This window comes from Lineus longissimus, chromosome 6 (assembly GCF_910592395.1).
Source record: "Lineus longissimus chromosome 6, tnLinLong1.2, whole genome shotgun sequence".
Lineage (NCBI taxonomy): Eukaryota > Metazoa > Nemertea > Pilidiophora > Heteronemertea > Lineidae > Lineus > Lineus longissimus.
This window is the reverse complement of record NC_088313.1, coordinates 16328482-16350402: the sequence shown is the minus strand read 5'-3', so window position 1 is coordinate 16350402 and position 21921 is coordinate 16328482. Positions and strand designations below refer to the sequence as shown.

Here is a 21921-nt window from a genome sequence, read left to right as displayed (position 1 = left end):
ACTGACAATACGTTTCAAAAGCTTGTGAATATCGCGATCGATATCTTCCGTGCCCTGGTGGGAGTATGGTACGTGACGATGTAAGCGTAGCCGGTTAGTATCGAGTCAGGCGCTGTCTCCGGCGGATCGCCTCACCCATCCAGTCGTAACTTCGCGAAGAAGTACTTGATGATATTGAATTTCTTCTTTTCACAAACGAGATGTGCTTTTCGTTCTACCTGTTCAGCGAATTTCAATTCTATTTCATCTGCCGGATAACTGTGAAATAAGCCGCGTTCATTATTCCTTTTTGGAGTTATTGGCGACTGAACATTAACTGGATATGGCACTAATGGACTCTTGTGTTCGGCTCTGACTAGGAGATTCTAAAACGTTATAACGGACTTCGATATCATGCTTTATTGCATGCAAGGGACAGGTGAACTAAAACTTTTTATTTCTAATGGGTCCTTTTTTTCTTGGTCTTAATATCAAACTGTTATGTAGCTTGCAGCTTGATCAAACTTTACGTCACCCCAAACCCGGCAGCTCGATAATAAATTACTCAATGATTTTTTTGGTCCATTGATAAAGAAAGTTTTATGTAAAGTAAAGTTTGCCTCCCAATCTTGATGTCTTATCCATCATGTGCAAGTTTGTTTTCTACAGAATGAGCTGCTAACTTTTGTCGTAAGCAGATGCTTCCAGCATTGATCTGCCTTATTCGTGAAAAAATCTCTATGTCTATATTGTTAGCTATATTCCACCGCACGTATCGTGAAAAGCAATATCTCACCTTTGGTCTGCTTCTCAAAGCACACGAAGACAGCGGGCATCAAGCATCTCTCGCAACAATATTCCGCCGAAGCTACACCTGTACATCCCATCACCCATTTCTTTCAATGTCATTGTCAAACGTTGTTGCTGGATCTTCTTAAGAGGGATTTTTTAATGAATAGACAGGTCTTTGACAACTAGAGATGATCATGATCATAATCTGCTCAACTCAAAGGAAGTAAATGGCTCTAACACATGCTCCGATGGAGCCGAGGAGGAAAATGTAACCAACTGAAATAAGCCATCTGACAAGGAAGTCATTCAACTAATACAACCGCAGTATTCATTAACGCTGAAAAGCAAGCGCAGATTTAGCGTCGAGAACTTTCACATTTGCGCTGGTAAGCGTGACAATTTCCACCTCAAGCCATTAAAATTTTCAATTCGAGAATGTTATTGACGGCGGAGAGGGGTGACATGTTGAAAAGCGCCAATAGCATCACGACATTCTGCTCAATTTATTGTTCTGGCTGTAAGCTAACTTGTTATTGGCTTCGTCTTGCCCACTGGCCATTTCTGGGGTTTATCGTAAATGTCATACTACCAATCTCGTATTTATTTGTTTGATATATGTTATACGCCAAAACCTAACTGTGTCTGGTTCTCTGACAGGAGGCAGTGAAAATCTACTCCAAGGCCAAGATGATAAGTGTATCGGAAGAATTAGCACTATACATTTGCCAAGGGCGTGAAGGACTACCTGGAAATGTCATCCCTAATCCCGAGGTCATATCGCTAACCCGCAGAAAATACGAAAATTTTGCAGCAGAATATCAGTTAGATGACTCGAAAGAAGCCTACTGATTTGGTGATCCGGAAAAATAAAACAGCAGGAAATTCAGCCAACGCAAGTGTCAGCAAAGTGATTGCCATTCGGTGTTTCTTTACCTGCCAATTAAAGAACATGTTTCGCGTATCACTTCGTCTTGACGTCAAGAGAAGGCAAATGCAGTTCTCACCTTATGAAGGTTGTTGCTTGGAAACTTTTTTTTAAAAACACCATATATTGAGATGAACAACGAAAGATTAAGGGATCGTGTACAAAAACAAAACACCGTAAAAGTAAGACATTTTCTGAAATTTTGCAATGTTTTCTGTTTCTTCTCTCGAACACTTGATCATCAAATGAAACAAAACCTCCACTTGAACGACCTACATTCAATGATCAACAAGTAAATATAGATCGCAAAACACTTTTATGAGGATTTGTTCATGAAAGTTGGTTGATGAGGCAAGACATTTATGTTATTCTTGGGCTGAAAGCGTTGCAACAAATAAGAAAAAATATACAGAAGTTTATGATCACGCTGTAAGCCAGCACTTTACAAGGTCTCTGCTCGAGTTTGGTAAGTAGAAACGCGCTATCCTTTTTTCAAGATTTAAAAATTTTGGTGTTATACCTCACTCGAGGCTATTCCGGTCGGAGATAGGTATCGTTTTAAAGACGAGAAAAACCAAGATGCTTTCAAACGTGTCCCATTAGTGTGCTCGAATTGCAAAACAACGTTCTTAAAGAGTTAGACATGTTAGAGCAACTGCAACTTTGAGGCAGGTTCCAGGTAAGCAAACAACAGCATTTCGGCTTTCAAAACTTTCCTGGCAGAACGTGGTGGATTTTGGTCATACGTGGTGGATTTTGGTCATACGGAGACGCGGTGGTGCAGTGGTAGAGAGTCGAACTCATGATCCGAAGGTCGTGGGTTCGATTCCCGGCTTAATCGTCACTTTGTTTCTCCTACTGGTCGAGTTCAAGAATGAGCGCTTTGTAGCTGCTCCTTGAAACCCCAGATTGACATCTGTGAAGACCGGGATGATGATAGTCCCAAAGCGCTTGAGAATACCCAGCTATTGAGTAATTTGAGCGCTATATAAGCGCCGACTATTATTTTTATTTATACTGAATCCCGAGATAAGTTGGGCATTTGATATTTTGATCTTTCCTACGAAAATGGCGTCCGGCCTGTCAGCGCATAGTGTTGACTGGTCAGTCGAGGAGGCCATTTGATATGGCTTGAGACTGTACAGTCCGATAATTCTATTGAATCAAACTGGTTAAATATACAATGTACTATTATTCGAAGTTTTATACCCCTTAGCATGAACCTTACTATCATGCACGAGTATACAATGAAACTATGAACAGGAGCTCCCGGCGTGAATTGCCCTGGCGAAAGAAGAGTGCGCGCGCGTGCAGTTCTCAGATAAGTAGAATTGAAAATCCATGTCGAGTAACAGGTGTTGCGATACTTATGTTTACCGCGTGGCTTTCGTGTATGACTATCGGATTAATATATTCGCCTGGAGGGCTTGGGAGGCTTGTCAAAGGACGTTCTCTTCGATAAATGAAGAAAGTGACATTTTGTTGATCATCACTTGATATAACCTAAAGGAGAAAAGTCGGCACGGCCGCAAATGCATGTTTTTTTTAATTGAACTATAAAGTATAACCCTAACTCACTTAATCGTCCTTTCGAACTTGACACAATTGCTATAGATCCTCTTCCTAATTTGAAAGTTTGGGGTTGTGTTATAGTAAAAATTTCCCCTTGGAAAAGGTGCCCTTCCCTATTGTATGGTGAAATTTAACAAAGGTGTGCTTTCATCACGATCCCTTGGCCGAGTTGTATTTCATGGTCTCCTCACATTGATGATTTACTCTACTTAATCAGAGTTTCAAACAGCATCACTGACTAAAATTGGTGACACCCTTCACTCGCAGTATGCATATAATATAATTGGATTAAAGAGGAAGATGTCAATTAGATCGAAAGCATATCATACACCTGATTCCAAAATCCAGAACTCTAGATCTGTACCTCTTTTCAAGTAATATACAATATGTAAAGTGACTTGTCACTGCCTTCAAAATGTTGATGTGATCATTAACTTTAATCTCTTCTGCAAAAGTGCAAATACATTAGCAAAAGCCAGTTGAAATATTCTGGCTCAGGGTATTTTCCTTCTGGGGTAACATTAAGACGAATAACCGGGCATAGCCTTTAGAAAAAGCTTAATATCCCGCAGCCAAAGTGCGTGGGCTTGTCTTCTCGTTGATCTCAAATCTTGCAGTTCTTATCATATTGCCCACTAGTATATTTCGGCGTCATATCTGTCCCTGGGTATTAATCTAGTAATTAAAGGCTCATCCTAAAATAAGTTTCCTGGGCAAGCTATATTTTTTCTTTATCCTCTAACCGCTGCTGGTGAATATTTCTCCAGGAAAGCTACACTCTTTCTCGATTCATCTATGACATATCCTTCCCAACCCCAAGGTATGCAGTTTACCCCAACTTTCATTATATTGTGTTGAAACAAATATCATTCACGCGTGAGCCTAAGCCGCTGCTGCGATGGCTGCCGATAGGCCTCTGCCAGACAATGGCATTGTAGCTGGATTGTGTCGTTAAGTTCATCTGGCAATTCATTATCAAATGGAGGAAGCAACAGTTGGTCAAAATATCCCTCAAATGTTGTTTTTCAGTCCATGCTTCAAATTAAAAAAAGCTTTCCGATTTGTAAAAACTTATCAGATCAATTTCAATTAGATATTGCTCGTTATCGGCGTTCCGTGAACACTGAGTTTTTGCTGCTGCCAGTGGGATCAATTAGATTTCTATATCGCCCTTTCACATCTACAGTTAGAAGGCAATCACGACATACCTTCACATAACTCTATACAATTCTATACACACTAATAAAATCCTAATCCTGCGGTAAAGAAGCTGTCACGAAACTATATTGAAATTCACCTTATTTTTTTCGTCTTTAGCCGAAATTCGGAGTATTTTTATTCCTCACGCAATTCACATGTTCGTTTGGAGCGGGAAAAATCGATGAAAACGTCTTATTTTTTCGTATGGAGAATTGCCTCGTCTAATCAGTTGGCGTGATACGTGTAGACACATATATAGTACGTTTTTTCCTTCGTGTACAGCGACGTAATTAGCTTGTCCGTTCAGTCCTTAGAGTTGTCCATGATATTTCAAGAATAAAGGTTAACTTTTAGTCTCATTGCTAAATCAGTCAAAGCTTATTTATTCCTGCGGTCGCTCCCGTGGCAGGAAAGGTGTGGTTATTGGGTCATTCAAACTAACTGCTGGCGCGATTGATGGGACCATCCGGTCATTTCTAATTACCGACTGTTGGAGTCGAAATCCGCGAAATAAAAATGGTTGCAAAAGTTTGGTTCTTTACAGTTATTATCTTATTAAATGCGAAAATGTTAAAACACTTTATTTCATACTACATTTAGTTCATTCCGCAAAAAGATTATATCATAATAGATTAGGATGTCGGTTGTAATTGAGGAGAGTCTTGTTCTGGCTTATCATCAATAAAATGAGTAATGACTACAATTTAGCCTGCCATTAACTTTAATTAAGTCGCCTGAATTTGTCATCAACATTTATTTAAATCAACGGTATTATATTTTAGTAATCGCACACTCATCAGTGCGTTCGAATCACTAATGGCGCCAACAAAGGACAAATTTCTATTTCAAACTAAAAAACCCATATATCTTAAGTGATTAAACACTGCGTGTGGTTAACGTCGCATTCTGGCAGCGCTGATAAAAATGCTTAGTGTAATCATCCAGCAAAAGCTATAGCATGATAAACTGTTGCCTGTTTATATCATAATTAGTGCAATGGCTCGTGTAAATAATAGTATTTTAAAGTGCATTTTAAAGTACTGTGCACCTTGTGCAAATGATTAAAAACAATTAAAATTTCTTCAGTTCCGGATGAACGTAATCTGCAAAATTGAGTAATTGTGACCCAACTAAGCGGAGGTTATGACCTGCCTGGAGAGAAAACAGGAAACTCGTGAAACAACCATAACTATAGTCCCCCGAGGCTCTGTTGATCCTTTAAGACACGTTGATTGTCACATTAATGTCTGCCACGCTGTGACGCCCAAGGCCCTTAACTCCGTGATTTTTATAAGCAACACATGTTCGGTTAACGTAGCAAGAAATTGTTCCTCACCACATTGAAATCATTTGCTCATAATAATGATAATGATAAGAAATGACTTCATAATGGCATATAAGCTCACGAATTATATATTCTTCTTGTGACGATAAGTTACAAAAACAACCTCTCACTAATGTTGAGACATATGAAAATCAAACCGCCGTTGTGATAAGCGATTCTTGACACACCTCGATTACATTGCTGCGTGTACAGGTCATCGTCGTGATTACCGGTATCGGATGCCATTTTGAAGAGGCCTCTTGGGGTGCCATATATTGCATGTATTATAATTGACTTCGATGCGATGGATTCGATGGAACGAAGTCACAACCGAAGAGTTTTCATAAGATTAAATTCTGTGTGCACTAGGCCTACTCGTTAAATTGTAAGGGTGAGACTGGTACTGAAGTTATTTCCTCACTGTTGAGTCTCTATACATACGACAAAATCGAAACCGTTGGATGGAGTACGAATTCCGCCCTTCGGGGTCAAGTGCCTCCGATCAGGTTGTGTCTACATTATCTTAACTCCATACCCAGTGCCGGTTCCTATTTTAGTACAGAGACTCGCCAGTCCCTATCAGTTCCTTAAACAAGAATCACAGCTTTAATCATTTTATTCGACTGAAGTTCTATAAGTGAATTTCACTCGCCATCTCAAGCAATCAACATTTGTCTTAAATGATTATACAACTAAGTTCGCGAAAAGAGCAAGCGTTCCTTGAACTATCGAACAAAGAACAAAAATCGATAGTTAATCAGCTAAATGTTCATGATTTTATTTGAAATTTAAATCATATTTTCAACGATTTGACACGCTGTGTCAGGCAATTCAATAGAGTGGTAATCGATTGGTTCCACGATATCAAATTATTGGTCTCCAGCTTCGATCATGCCGATTAGAAAGTTATCGACAGAAAATTGCACGAGTTCGCCGACCTGTCATGTCCTATTTATCTGGTCTTCGCGCTTTATTGCCCGTAGGAAAGTGTGCATTGGTAAGACGTCTGAGCTGTACTTATGTCGAGTCTATTGTTCCATTTATATGATGCCTTTTATAAGATAGCTCTGAAATATTAGTCCTTTAAGATATTTTTGAATGTGTACTGATGGCATTTTGATTATCAGGGAAAGATAACCTTCGTATAGTTTTCGAGCTATATTTCGATATACAAAGTGTATCTATAAAAAGATAGGCTTTAAAAATGACTGTAGTTGTTTATTTTGGAACAATCAGTAAATCTGTTGATGACTTGTCATGAAGGTACCCACTGGGTAGTTGTTGGCTGAGAAATCATTCACCTGTGACCATTATTAGGCTACCAATCGTAGTTTACAAGAAGGGTGTGAAAATGTACAGCGTGAACCTGCAGCAGTTGGAGCCACAGTTACGTAGCACTTAATTAGCATGTTAATGAGTATGCTGGTTTCATGTTAGGTGTTCCATTGTTACATTTGTAATGTGTGGAATTGGATGCATTTATTTGTGTCATCTTAGAGTGAATCTAGGTATCACAACTTAGGCCGAATCAGAAAAAGTTCAATAGCATCCCCATGGTCAAGGCATTGAGCTTGTTAAAGAGGCGATGTGACTTCAATGAACATGTCACTATCTTGACGGGCTATTCAATGCCGGAGCGGAGAATACAGGAGGTGCGTAACAGCGGACTGCATACAGCTCTGAAAGCAACACTCCGATTTATCGTGACTTCTTCCTCGGATAGTGAAATGGCTTCATCTGTTGTTGCAATCCATAAGCTGATGGCTTGTGTCAGTATGAATACGGCACGTGGGTGGACGTAGGGGCCTTCGGTTTCGTCCTTGGTGCAATGCCTGCTTCCTAGTCTAGCAATCCAACTGTTGAATATAAAGGGTGTTGGAGGTTATTATTCTGCATAAAACAATTATTTTCTTGCGGATTTCAAAGTTTGAAAAAAAAGAGTTTTATATAGAATTGATTGATTTGCAAGTCGTCTGTCTATTTTTCAATGAAAGCACACTATTGCGGTTTCTGATTCGATTTCTCATCACTTCAGTCAAAGGGGATTTAAAACATAAAGTACACATACTTTTTTAGATCAAGGCCTGAACAGTCAACAGATAATTCCTACTCCGACAAACTGGATAAAATCGGGGTCAGCTTTGAATGTTCTGTCAAAACCAGGTAAACATATACTGTCGCCGCGTTGAAGCTGTTCCAACGTTGAAACCGAGATCAAATAAATTGCTTTTTATAACAACAAGGTTACAAGACCGTTTCCCTTCCAAGATGCGTAATGATGTTATATTTGTTCGTTTATTTTCAATGCCTGGTTAGCGTTCACAAACTGCTTTGTCGATAAGTCTTTTCATCTCGAAATTGGACGGGGAAATGAAATATTTTATTGCTTTAGATCTAGTAAATCATATAAATGATGGTTGGAGGACCGCTCGATCATATTGAAAGCGTCTGTGTTTTCCTAATAGATCTGGTTCGAATATTTGGCTTTGAATCGGAATTTAGATTTGATATAAGTTGTTGCTAAGGGTTTTCGTTTAGGGGTGGTAGTCCTTCAATAATTCCCTTAGTAGCTCCCTCTTACACTGCGGCGATAATGCTTTGCTTTGCTAATTGCTGTTGAAGACAACAATTTAGATACTGATTCGTGCATGTCAATTTCTGTAATGATATTGTGAAACTGAAACATATAAATTGTTCCCTTTAGAAAATAGCGTAGATTATCAATTTTTATTAAGGTTAATAGCAATTAACTACTTCGTGTCGGGAAACCTCGCACAGCCTTTGGAGGTCAAACTTACCAAGATTTCTCTATCCATTCTCCGATGAATGTTTCGCCAATTTCCTGCTGGGCGATCCATTTCCAGCTTCAAAGATGCAGAAATCGAACTTCTAACTGTTGTGAAAGTTTTATGATATATGACGTCAAAACCCAAACACTAATTAATGGCGACTGAAACTCCTCTGCTAAAATTATTGATGGCGATGATGCCGTCGGGCCATGCCTGACAGGTGAATCCAGGCCACGCTCTTGCAAGTCTGATGAAGCAGACAGATCAGCCAGGCCTGACCTCAGGTCCTCTTTACCGTCCATTAATTTATCTTTTTCCCCCGGCGTGGTGTCACCATGGATAATCTGTCAAGTTGTTTGAAGAAAAATATACGCGTATTTTCCGCTCCCACCAGGATATACATGTAAGCCAATTTGAACGGAAACTCTCCAAAGTCGATATGTCCATATGGATGGTTAGTGTTTCCGTGTCCTGTATTACATAGTCCCTCAGAATTTCACACACCTTGTGTATAAACCAGTATAACGATTTTGCATCTTGGCATACCATGTGGATGCGTCATCGATTGATAAGAAAACCCTTCTTTGCATTTGTGTCACAAAACACTTTCAAAAAGAAAAAGTGTCGTGCCACAATTTCCGTGTTGTCTCCATAATGTTAATGAAAACTTGAATATGACAGTTTTATAAATGATTTAATCATGTTCTGCCATATCTTGTCTATTTAGGTTGTTCCGCCAATTCCATAAGACCTAGGCAAACTTGCTAACAATTTCCGTGAGGAAAAGGGTGTCGTCGTATATTCCAATCAAGAGTTTCATATCCTGACTGCCCGGGGCAGTGACAGAAACTAACCAAACACGGGATCAAAAACGACTTCCTGTGAGTGCTGTTCAAAATGAAGATGAGGGAGATGTCAATTTGTAATGTTAAAATGGGTTCAATAGATCATCAGGCTGCAGTTTAAAAAATTTAAAAATTCATATCCAGAAGTATCAAAATTCTTTCTCCATTTCGGCAAATTGACGTGATTCTCTCACTCTGGTGTACTTTTGAAAAATGTATTTCCACGAATATGATATTTACCAAACCAGAAGTAGACACAAGAAATGTCAAAGATGGCAGTCACTGCGACGGAAGCAAATACTGCCAATATACACGGATGATGCCCCTACTTACAGCAATCTGTTAAGATCACATTGTACACATTTTACTTTGTTACAGAATTGAAAATGAAACGCTGTTAGCGTTTTCTCTTACTTTTCTCATTCTTTTCTATACATGTGTTGTAAAAGTTGTAGTGCGCTTCAACAAAAGATGCCATTAGGCTATTCGCAGTACTAATGGTTTGTTCAGATGGGAGGCGACCCAGGTTCTGGTGATTATAGGAGATAGTAGCCGACCAGATAATGGACAACACTCCCTGGGGTAACTGATTTACTTAATACGTATATAGACTTTTTCAGTTCTCATCTCAAGTTAGTGGTGCCGCTGTTCACCTGATCGGCTATACCATTACCGGTTATTATATAGGCCTAGTAGTATTTTCAGATTTTCTCATGCACTCGCTATTTCGACGAGTCGGCACATTCCGAGGGTGCATTTCGCGAGGTATGTTTTTTGCCTTGTTTAATCGACGGTTTTTGTTTTTCGATGGCTTAATGCAGGGTTTATCACTAATCTTACCTTCTCCTTTTTTAGACTTACGGAACATAAAAATCAGAAAATTAGAAAATTATGAATGTTGGGTACGCGGTTTTTTTAGGATGCCTCGCAAAGTGTATTCCCATGAATACATAATATGGCGTTCAGCAGCCGTATGGAGTACGATTAGATTGATGACCCAAGATGCTACCAGCGCCCCAACCACTCCTGCAGATAATTTGATGAGAAATGCCAAAGGAAAATCTGATCAAGGTTTTCTGGGCGCAAGATTGATTGGGTAGTAACCCTGGATGAAAAGATTGCCCGTATTGTTAAGTGCGCAATTGCTCCGACATAATAAATAAGACGACATGAAGATGGTTATATCATCTGTGTTTCATATCCGCATTTTTAACATTTTTATCTTTTTTTGATGATTGATTGTTAATTTACAGCCAGCTGATCATCGTGTTGCAACTTGTTTACATCCTGTTTGTTTGTCCTTGTGAGATGCATGGTATGAATATGATGTAATCGTTTCCTGTAAGATTATCACGAGCTCGTAAATTCTGCTTAAAAGAAAAAAAGAGTAATCATTCCAAATTAAATTGAGTCGTAAATCTTTCTCTAGTTGGAGAGTGACGTCCTTTACGTTTCGTTTCAACGGTGTTTTTATCATACATGGCCAGGTGCAATGCAATACGATATGCCTCAAAATCAACAAATAATTAGTGAAATTTCCATTTTACTCTAGACTACACGTCTAACGTGATAATGCAAAAAGCCAATTAATTCGATTCAGCGGCATTAATGGTTTTAATTACAGTAATTAATTTGTCTTTGAAAATGCTGTTTTCGATATTGACACTCAGGAATGCGCAGTTTTCACATAACGGTCAGTTCATATTCATTCCTGAACGTGAGTGACTACTGCCGGATTAAAGTTCACGTTAAGATTTTGAAAAGGATCAGTTGTTTGATCATGAGGTAACCGTGATCCAAGAGACTATTTCGTTGGTATTCGAAATCTAAGGCCGTTGTTTCTTCAGCCGAAATCCTTGAACAGTTCGGAAGAGCACTGAATTTACGTTTTACACCTCAAAATCCGACAAGGGCAAGGGGGTACAATTGTTGGTCTCCAGGTAACTAACAAAAAAAGTTATGGAGATGGGTTTGGTTTGATGCAAGTATAGTACCCCTTTCACAACAACACCGCCGAAAGAAAGTTATTGCCTTGTATAATTCTAAAAATATCACAAACAGCTCATTGCACGGGTTACTGAGTTGATGATAGCCATACAATGTACTTCCCGTCACGAAAACCAATCTGATGATGCCGTCCGGTCAGCCGCATTTGATTTTGAAAGTCTTTGAAGTATATTTGTCTTCCTTGGTCCAGAGGACTCTGGAGACGCCTTGGCCGCTGAGTAGCGGGCTATCAAATATTTGCCGTCCCTATCAAGCGATCAGGATCTTCAGGGAATGTCTGAACAACACGACTAAAGGTTGATAAGATATATACTGAGATTGGAGCCCTTTCTATAGTGTTTGCCTTTGTCGGACGATTGAGTACATCCAATAAGACCAACCACGTTGAGTCAACTTAACCAATGTGATGAGGTCTTGCTTATCACGTTGGAAATATGTGCTTGAATAATATAAGAACCCGCGCGTGATAAGTTACCTAGCAAAGAAAGTTCTTCATATATCCTCACATCAGTGTAGATTCAATTCGGCCATTGGCTCACCAGCAAATGGATAAAGTAATGGCTTAGAAGGTCCTGTAATACTGCCGTTAAAATAATGAGAATTAAAACATTTTCTAAAACGCTATTTCCGACATCCAGAGATTCCGTGACAACCACCCAACACTGAAAATGTCGCGTCCACGCGAAACATTACACGTATTTCCTGTTGAACTTGTCACAATTTGCCGGTGTAACATTTTTGTAAGGCTCCAAGGATTGAGTGTCCCGAGGACAAATGTTCTATAATGCGCTTTTAATCACGGATGCATTGACAGTGAGGGTCATATAGCTTTTTATAGATCCATACCTTAATTACTGACCGTATATACAATATATGGTCGGACCATTGTTACAGCGGAACACTTAAGACTGCTACACCTACCGTGTCACTACGCTCGATATCTAAGGAAGTGATAATTTGCAAAAGTTATACCCTGGTCGCTGATAGAACAAATTTTCAAAACAGCCATATCTGATGGTTTTTCCACTGATGCCCTCACGGCTGATAGAATAAATCGTTGATCATCCCATCGACGACATCTGATCACTGGACGTGACCAATCTCATATATTAGTTCGACAAGTACTCCTCGTTGTCATTATTTACCATCTCCCATGAGTGGCTTTTAGCGCGGTTACTTGGACTCGAGTAGGGAGACCTGGCCATTCTAACTATTGCTATTCACAGATAGATCATCTGAAGATGGATTGGGTTTAGCAGTGTATTACTGCTGCACGTTATAATCGCACTTTCAATACAAGTATTTGAATAATTAAATGGATACGCATGTTACAAGTATGTCGTGTCTTTCCTTCGAGTGTTCCTTCGAGTGTCAGTATTCCCGCCCGAAGATAGAATGTTCATGCTACTGGGCCCATTTAATAGTTGATATACCTCCCATTTATTAGGCCATTAGGCTTAACGCCTTCATTATATTCCTAATTCAGCGGTTATTATAGCTCGGATTAGTGATAATTGTTCCATCGTACTGGATCATCTTGCTAAGAGCCGTTTAGGACGCTGATCCCTCGTGATGTAGACGGCTGAGGTGCTCCGCAAATGAGATTTTTTGTCGCAGCGATCTGTAATAATCATCGCAAGCGATAAATATATCTTTAGTCGTTTTAGGTGCCATTGCAACGACAGGAATCGGGCTACGGTAAATATCAAACCAGTGATGGTTTCAAGAGGGGTAATTCAAGCAATTGACGTCTTCTTCGTGAACGGAAAAGAGAGATCGTGAAATCCATCCTTCCAAATACAAAAGGACGGTTTGGGGTTCTTGTGGAATGAATGTGAGGGAAGTTGACAAATCAACTGGCTGAAAGGTACTTTTTAAAAAATAAGTCACAGGACAGGCAGAAAGGATGACATCAGGTTACCGAATAACAGTGTTGCTAAAATAGTAATAATCATCATGAGACTTAGCGCTAAATCCAACTGGTTTTAGTCGCTCAAAGCGCTTCAACAAGTTAATGAATGTTAAGACAACTTAAGACATACAAAACGGCTCGTGCCTATCTTTGAAGTCAGAATATCGATCTGTGACATTCTCAGAACATGCCATGACTAAGATGTGATAAATTCTTTTGTTCAAACATGCTTTCTGAAAACCTCTTATCGGATATTTTCAGTTTGTTTGATAATGCATTAAGAAGCTTATTGGCGTGGCGGTGTCTGACATTAACCTGTATCGGGGATTAACAACAGTCGCATTAGACTACCAAGCGAATTCCTCCACTACACGACTTCGCCGGCTGCGATGGCCAATTTGTCGTGTTCAGAATGACAACTTGGACTGCCTTCCTTTTACCACTTCTCTTTTGATGGAGGTAAATCAAAACGACATTTAAGAGATTTACACTCTCCTTCAATATGGACAATGGTACACTGGTTTCTCACATTGAGGAAGAGTCTGTTGACTATTGTTGGGGAAGCACGTCCATCTCCTTCTGCAATCGAGAGAGAACTTGTCCGCCTCCCTAGATGAGTCGAATTGACCTCCCAACAGAAAATGTCAATGGTCTCATCAAAGAACAAGTGCATCATTTTCCACGGTGGCATCTAGCCCCTTTACTTCCATTATCGAGTTCTCATCCAATATCATCGAACTGTAACTTACTGTCTCTTTTGCTTTGATATTTGAAATTCCAGACTGATTGGACAGAGAGACCTCACATGGCGAGTGGCGGACGTGCTTGTAAATTTAAAAGAAAAACTTCTCCAGTTCCCTGGTATGACCATAATCCAGATCTTTTCTTGCAACAACCTTTAACATCTAAGTGATATTATATTTTTCAGATTGCTAAGTCGATCGCCCTGCTATAGTTTCTATCCAGGAACCGGCACAAGAGGTGCAGCCTTCGTGCAAGGAATGTTACAGGAAAAGGCACTTCCATTCCCCTTGACCATAATCACACTCTGCTTCATGCTCTAATGCTCCTTTCATTTTATGTTTTCCAGGTAGTTAAGAGCGAGTGAGATCATTGCAGTCCAAGTACCGTCACCAGAAGCGCACGCGCTCGGAATCTTGTAAAGAAAAACATTCGCCAAAGACGCAAATCGACCAATACGCCAGGAGCATCGAACGCGAGATAAAGGGGGAAATCGCAATCGGATTTACAGAGACGAAACCGAACAGGACATATAGTTATGAGAGAGAGAGAGAACTTCGCATAACTTTCAAGTGGAAGCCAACTGCCTTTGTTGTCAATGAGATTGTCTTCAGCGTATCTATCAGAGTTATTATAGACGATCCAAGATACTTAATACTAGTCGTCTGGTCTCTGATGTCCTTCTACGTGGGTACTTCGAGCTCCAGTTTGGCTTCCGTCTATTTTGAGTTCAAAGGAAATCTTAAGCCAAGTTATAGTTGGTAGACTAGGTGGTCTTTCCTTTCTAAGGATATAGAAGGATCATGTTAGTTTGGTCATCAAAACCAATAGTCTTAATAGTGCAAAGTTTTAGCATGTTTACTGCGGATCCAACGGATGGCACGTATTGGCAATAGTCTGATCTTCGCTTGTTTATTCCAAGCGACCTATTTCTTTATGGTAGGTGCAGAGTAATAAAAAGAGCTAGCCATAGGCAATGACGACGTACATGAGGTTTTTTTAATGGATGATGTTGTGATAATGCTGCTGAACTATAGCTGACAAAATCGGAAATGTACCGCGAATTGTGCAAAAATGTAGATAACATCTTTACATCATCCGACAGAGTACAGCTTCCCCCTTAACATTTTACTGACCCAGCATGTCGCTGGCACCATGACAATTGACAGTTTCTAAATGTTAAGTTCATCAGCTTGATGCTGGTCTGAAGGTAAAGAGAATCAAGTTTTCTCTTTTAAAAGTTATACGCGGAACCGATCTCAAAATGCCGAGCGTGGACATCAACAAGATCATGAATGAAATGATGATACCATTTTATGGAAACTATTCGGAGGGAGCCGGTGGTTTCAAGATAAATTTCAGCCAAAGTGCCGCCGATGACATTTTTGCGAGTGAGCGGGCAAATCGTTACCGGTTTGATATGACTACACAGATTGCACTCTGCATTGCCTACGCAATTTTGATGGCGTTCGGCGCTTCTGGAAACGGTCTAGTGTGTTTCGTCGTCGCAAGGAATCCCCACATGCGAACTCCACGAAATATATTCATAATAAATCTAGCAATATCCGATTTCACCTTATGCGTTTTTACGCAGCCGTTCAATTTGTTGAAACTTATTTACAAGGACTGGTTCTTTGGGGAGTTTATGTGTAAATTTGTTCCGATGTTTCAAGGGACGAATGTGTTTGTTTCAACTATAAGCATCACTGCCATAGCACTGGATCGATTCCAAGTGATTGTCTACCCAACCAAAGACAGCATGAAAAAGGTCGGGTCCGCCGTGGCGCTAATTTGCATTTGGGTCATATCACTGCTCATGGCAAGCCCTTTACTGATATTCAACGTCATGGAGGAATTCCCGGGAGTCTACAGATATAACATGTGCATTGAAAGCACGTCGTTGGTTTTCGCCAAAGGATCGTACTCAATAGCCTCCATGATCGTGCAATATATTGTACCAATAATCATAGTTTCTATTGCACATGCGCAGATATGTAATAAACTGAAGTACCGCATGGTGAATCAGCCTCGTCCTGGAAACGTGACGACACCTAGCAATCAACGGAGACAAGAACGAGAGGCAGCTCGGAAAAGAAAAACTAATTTGCTACTGTTGATGATTGCAGTAGTTTTTGCTCTTAGTTGGCTTCCTTTGAACGTTCTCAATGTTTTGTTAGACTATAAGAAACTGGACAACTTGAAAAACATCAACTGGGTTTTACTGATTTCAATATGTCATATGATTGTACTGAGTTCTGCGTGCACGAATCCTATGCTTTATGGTTGGCTCAACGATAACTTCAAGAAGGAGTTCATTAAGGTTCTATGCTGCCCCTGCTGTCGGCACCTGGCTATGCTGTGCCACTGCCAGTGCCAGTGCATCGAGGACCCGAACGCACACCCCAACACTGTGATCAGGTACTCACGGACAGATGTGAACGGATCGTCCCTTGTTGTGCCTAAAGAACAGGAGAATGTAACGTTGGTTACTGATCAAGCGACACCGATGCCTTCGCCCTCAAAGCTAAGATAAGGGCAAAAGATACTGGACTAACTTCAGCAGAAATCAAAATCTGGTTCCGTCATTTAATGTAAATATTGTTGAACAATGTGGGCCGCACATGATGATGCCATGGGTGCAAAATAACATGTGGCACGCAGCAGTGCCTTTTTGACTGCATTTTGTTGTATATATCAGTATATAATAATTTCATCAACGAGCGGCAAGATATTTTGACTTGCATTAAAAAAACTTTTTTTTTTCTTGAATGTTAATAATTTAGCATACCCAGTTTCCCAAATGTGTACATTGTGTGTTTGAATGCACTCATGTGCGGACGTTTCGGGGACCGGAATTCTCACGACAAGTACCTCAGTACGGTAACCTTAACTTCGGTAGACTCTTCTTCTCCATGTATTCCACTCCTGTTGGTTCCTCAGGGGTGACATTCACACTATTCTGGTCACCATCACCTGTTGCTCTTCAATGATAGAAGGCAGTAAACTTCAAATCATGGTAACAACCACCTATTGGGCACTTCTGAGACGACTTGGGATCGATGGTCCACCTCCTGACCTTATAAAGATTCATATCAAATATTTACAGTGATACATGTGTTACTGCCTTTCACCATTGCATGGTGGGCAGACATGATATGCTTATATACTTCTCATAGGTTTGCTGTTGATTGTTGGTTGAATGGTGGAGTTTTGGTGTTTGGCGAATAACTGAGAACGGTGTTTGCTGGTGTGACTGCTGGTGTGATAGCATTGCCATTTGGCCCATGTGCCTAGTGTTTATCAGGACCTTCTTCTCTCTTCATTTTGACGATGTCAAGGACGTTTTCATGAGACGACATTAAGAAATAACAAAACTCTTTCAACCTCCGAAATCCACGGACTTTTATCATTGGTCAATTCAACATTGGCCGTTCTCTGCCGAAGACAATAGAGTTCGGATAAACACCCAGGCAGGGCTCGATTACTCCGACTTCGATCTGAAACTGTGGTTTTTGGCGTGCCGGGCTGCCGAAGTTGGTTGCGACAAAAAATGACTTGCAGATTCACCGTACAATAATCATGTTGGTCCAGTACAGCCCCGCGCGTTGTGTGAATGAGTTGAATGTGCCAATGATGGTGATATTTGGCTGCAAAAGTAAATCCTGCACTCTATTCAAATCGGGAAAGGGCATTTCGCTCCTGTTTTGTTAAACTTATCAAACCTTGTTATTTGTGTCCAAATTGCAATTCAAAATGCTCGGCTGTTGAAACTGGTAGATGTGATACAAAAATGTAGTTTATTGTACTGTATCATATCATAGTATGTTGATTTATGTTATGCCTATTTTGGTTTACATGCTGTCATTAGAAGAGGAGACAATGTTGTAGGGGGCTTGGGCCGTGCTATATGGAGGGATACCAGAGAGAACTACATCGACACCTTCTGCCTTAACTATGACTAATACGGGACTTGGCGGGGACCGATGCTCGGTCGCTTAGATAGCGAATCTTAAACAACTCTCAACCCTATTTGGGGATAAATCAATCTTACACCATTCACGCGATTCGTTGCATATGAAACACTTTACTTTGCTGCCGCATTCAAATGATGCAACAATATCTTGCGAAAGTCAGATTTTGCTGGGCGGCCATCTGCAATGGGCCGGTTGATCTGTTTGAATATAACACTGTATCATTACTTACAGTCAGTGGTCATTTGTAAAAGATATCAACTGTTACGTAATAAAGATGAGAATATACTTGTTTTCTTTAATAAACTGGCTCCTTTTCACTTCTCGAAAACCAAAGTGACGTGTAGCGGAAAGGAGATGTATGCCACAACCGTAATCCTTTTCGATTGCTGGTACTTTAATCATATGTACGAAGATAGCGCATATTCATCAACACTCCTATTTACATGTATGCAGCCGTCAGTGTTAACCCTCTACATCCTTTGCCAGGGGTCACCTCTGATTTTCGCATTCCTTTATTCATTTTCGCATTCAGTTGATCAAAGAAATTACCGATTAATCACAAGGATGAGATCAAAACAAAGGCCAGGCTGCAACATTACGTCGTGACCATTATACGACTAGGTATCGCCAACCAATTGTCCATCCAAAAAGGAAATGTTAAATGGCATCGAACCACCACATGCACGACAGGGATAAGGCTAGCTTATTAAGTCCTGGTGACATCTATCTTGCATGGAATATACTGAACAGATCGTTAAAACTAGAGTGCACATGTTCCTTTTCAGCTGAAGGTTACTTAGAATAATAATTTAAAAGCCGTAAGTACTTTAAACGATAAGAATCTTAAACGTTTAAGTGTACTTTAAAGACGATCAAGACCGTAATACTGGACGCAAGGGCCCAACGCGCCGCGTAGCGGCAAAAAAGCGAAGCTGGCGAAACATTTATAACGGGTCACCGTCACTTATTATTGGACTTATAGCGCATTTACGGGGTTGCAACTATTTTGCTTTATAGTGTCACCAGGAAAGAAAAGCATGCGACCTAACGCCGATCTATTTGTATAAAGTGATAATTGGAAGGTATATAGTAGGAAATATCAATAAAATAATCATTCCATGTCGTCTTTTGAGGGCATTTTTGATTGTAAAAAATATATGTCTACGTCACCGTAGTCTCTGCAATGATAATTTTATCAGAGCAGTCTCGCGCAAGTAGAAGTTCTTTACCTACTAGTTCTTCACTTATTAGTCTCAACGTCTGGCGCAAAGCCAGACGTTTTCCATTACGATTTCACTACGATGTTTGACAATAAGGAGCAGTGCGCGAGATATGCTAATGAGCAGACTTCCCTCGCTTGAGTTTCTGAAGAATGTTCCATATCGCGCTAAGCTCATCACTGCTGATTATGACAGGCGTGCAGCGGTAGGTATCTCACTATCTGCTCACCAACTTCCACCCTAATACGGTACAATAAGTTACCATTTGATGGGAATGGGACAATGCCCTCACTGTGTATGGAGTCATAGGGATAAGAAGACATTATTCATTAGTGTTGGTACAAGTGATTTTGCCCAAAAAGCATGCGCATTCAAAAAACAAAATATGCAAGGTATCACGTACATGACCATGACGACGTGCAGAAAGTGCACTGGCCAGTGCATACCCTATGGCTATGTATAGTAAACATGGTAAACATGAACAACATCATTATTCATCGGCAGTTCATTTTACTCCGAGCTTTTCCTGAAACATATTGCCATGATGATTAGGCCTACCATGTACCATGACCAATAACGGCACTAGATCATGTAGATGTCAACAAGTTCACATGAATCGTATAATCCCGCATAATCCCGCATGGCGCATGTGGGACATGCGTCTAAACCAAAGCCCCAAAATCACTTGTTTTGGTCTATTTCACTTGTGTTTCCCCTGTCTCCCAGTCCATAATACATTTACAGTTTACAATCCCCGATCATGGCCCAACAAAAGGTCATCGGTTGACTAAAGCCAAGGAACACAACTGTTCAATGGATTTATAGTTGAATGCGATCAAACTACGTCTTTTCAATCGTGGATTGTAAATTTAACCCCATGGGCCTAGGGAAGGCCCTATAACAATACTTTCGACACAGTTATTATCTCCGCTGCCTCCACCATGTTACACACAGTGCTCACTGCTGATTCTAAAATGCGCCACCTAGTTAATTGCACTATCGTCATCACCTCATCATACTTCATTGACATTACAGGCACACATTGACATAGACCACTGTTGCAATCAACGACACAGTCGCTATCCAAGTAGCATTATAGAGGTAATTATCATTATCATACCTCATTAGCATGTGAACCAATCGCGTCGCGTCCTTTGCGATCACGGCAAAGCCTCATGGAATAATGTCTTTCAACGTTGAATAATTTTTCATATTCCATGCCTACAACTTCAATTTGTTCATAATCCATGGCTAGAAGTTCAATACTAATATAATATCCAATATAAAGTTACAAGAAGTAGTCAATAGGGGTCTCTCACCTCTCACTGTATGTCCACACTATTCACGCTTGTACGAGGAATACATTCAATGCTGAATCTAACAACACCCAGTGCCCTTACTCTGTATATTAGTCACTGGAAGATGGCCCATTTCACTCCTTGCTTCTACTTCACCTATAGTCTCATTGCAAACGCCTCAGTTCTATGATATCACATTCACTTTCAGCTGTCATGCAACGCAACAACTGTGCTATCTGCCATCGCACATCAACGAAGAAGTGCAGCCGCCCACATTCCACCTCACGTCTGTCCGACCAGCTGCAATCCTCGAGGACGCCCCACTGTACCACGATTTCACTACGATGTTTGACAAGAAGGAGCAGTGCGCGAGATAGGCTAATGAGCAGACTTCCCTCGCTTGAGTTTCGGAAGAATGTTCCATATCGCGCTAAGCTGACCACTGCTGACCATGACAGGCGTGCATTGGACTGGTACAGGTTGGAACTGAACATTGAATATGCTGGTGGTGACGCTTTCTGATGAGAAGTTGGTCGTGACTGATGCAGTATCCTTGGACTTGTCCACAGCATCGTTCAATCATTGCTCTCTGAGCTGCCTTGATTCTGCCTTGATTCTGTACCCAAATACTAAGACCAAATGCCTGTTGACTGTGCTTTAAGAGAGACTGGCGCCATGCCTAGAGATATGACTGACCCCTATTGGCAAATTTGTATGACTTTATCTTGCCTACCTAGCTGCTGCCTATAGTCTCCCTTTAACTGCGGAACACTTCAAAGTCGATAAAATGCCATGTTCCACCTTTTAATGTGTTCAGACTGCCATTTTCAAAATAATCAAGTCAGGACACTGCCTTCTAGTCTCATAATAAATTTTGCTTTCCTCAATATATAATAACATTTCTTCTTCTTCAATGCTTTCATCATTCCAAACTTCTCCTCCTCTGACTTTTACAGGGGTACAGTCATGGCAATCAAAACCCAAATACTGAGACCAAATGCCTGTTGACTGTGCTTTAAGAGAGACTGGCGCCATGCCTAGTCTCTCTTAAAGCACAGTCAACAGACACCAACCCCCTCAGACTCAGAAACCACAAACGCCCAACCCTTCCTGCTACCCTAATACTTCTGGGTGTCGCACAAAGCGCTATGAAGACATATAGGAATTCGAAGCAATAACATTTTCGAAAATTAGGCCTTAGGCCTTCTGTAAACGTGTTGCAGAATATCTTTGCACGGCAGAGGTTTTTGAAATCTCCATGATTTTTTACTAGTAACTGTGAAATTCTTGATAAAATCGATATTTGTTTGAATAGCTATTTCTCGACTAAAGGGTTCACTTGT

General features: G+C 40.4%; 1 protein-coding gene and 1 long non-coding RNA gene across 4 annotated transcripts in view; both read left to right on the top strand.

The window, feature by feature from the left end:
* LOC135489742 (neuropeptide F receptor-like) overlaps positions 1-18341 on the top strand; it is a 103848-nt gene extending 85507 nt beyond the window's left edge. For 2 of the 3 annotated variants that reach the window (XM_064775235.1, XM_064775237.1), the window contains exon 3: positions 14436-18341. In XM_064775235.1, the coding sequence (XP_064631305.1) occupies positions 15351-16619 (1269 nt within the window). In that variant the 5' untranslated portion in view covers positions 14436-15350 and the 3' untranslated portion in view covers positions 16620-18341. Of the gene's footprint in view, positions 1-114; positions 419-14435 lie in introns of those variants that run through there. The other variant, XM_064775236.1, reaches the window with a different exon arrangement.
* Positions 18342-19401: 1060 nt separating this feature from the next.
* On the top strand, positions 19402-21570 carry LOC135489895 (uncharacterized). The gene is made up of 3 exons (XR_010447254.1): positions 19402-19485; positions 20316-20381; positions 20787-21570. It is a non-coding gene; the product is annotated as an uncharacterized LOC135489895 (long non-coding RNA).
* Positions 21571-21921: the final 351 nt, after the last annotated feature.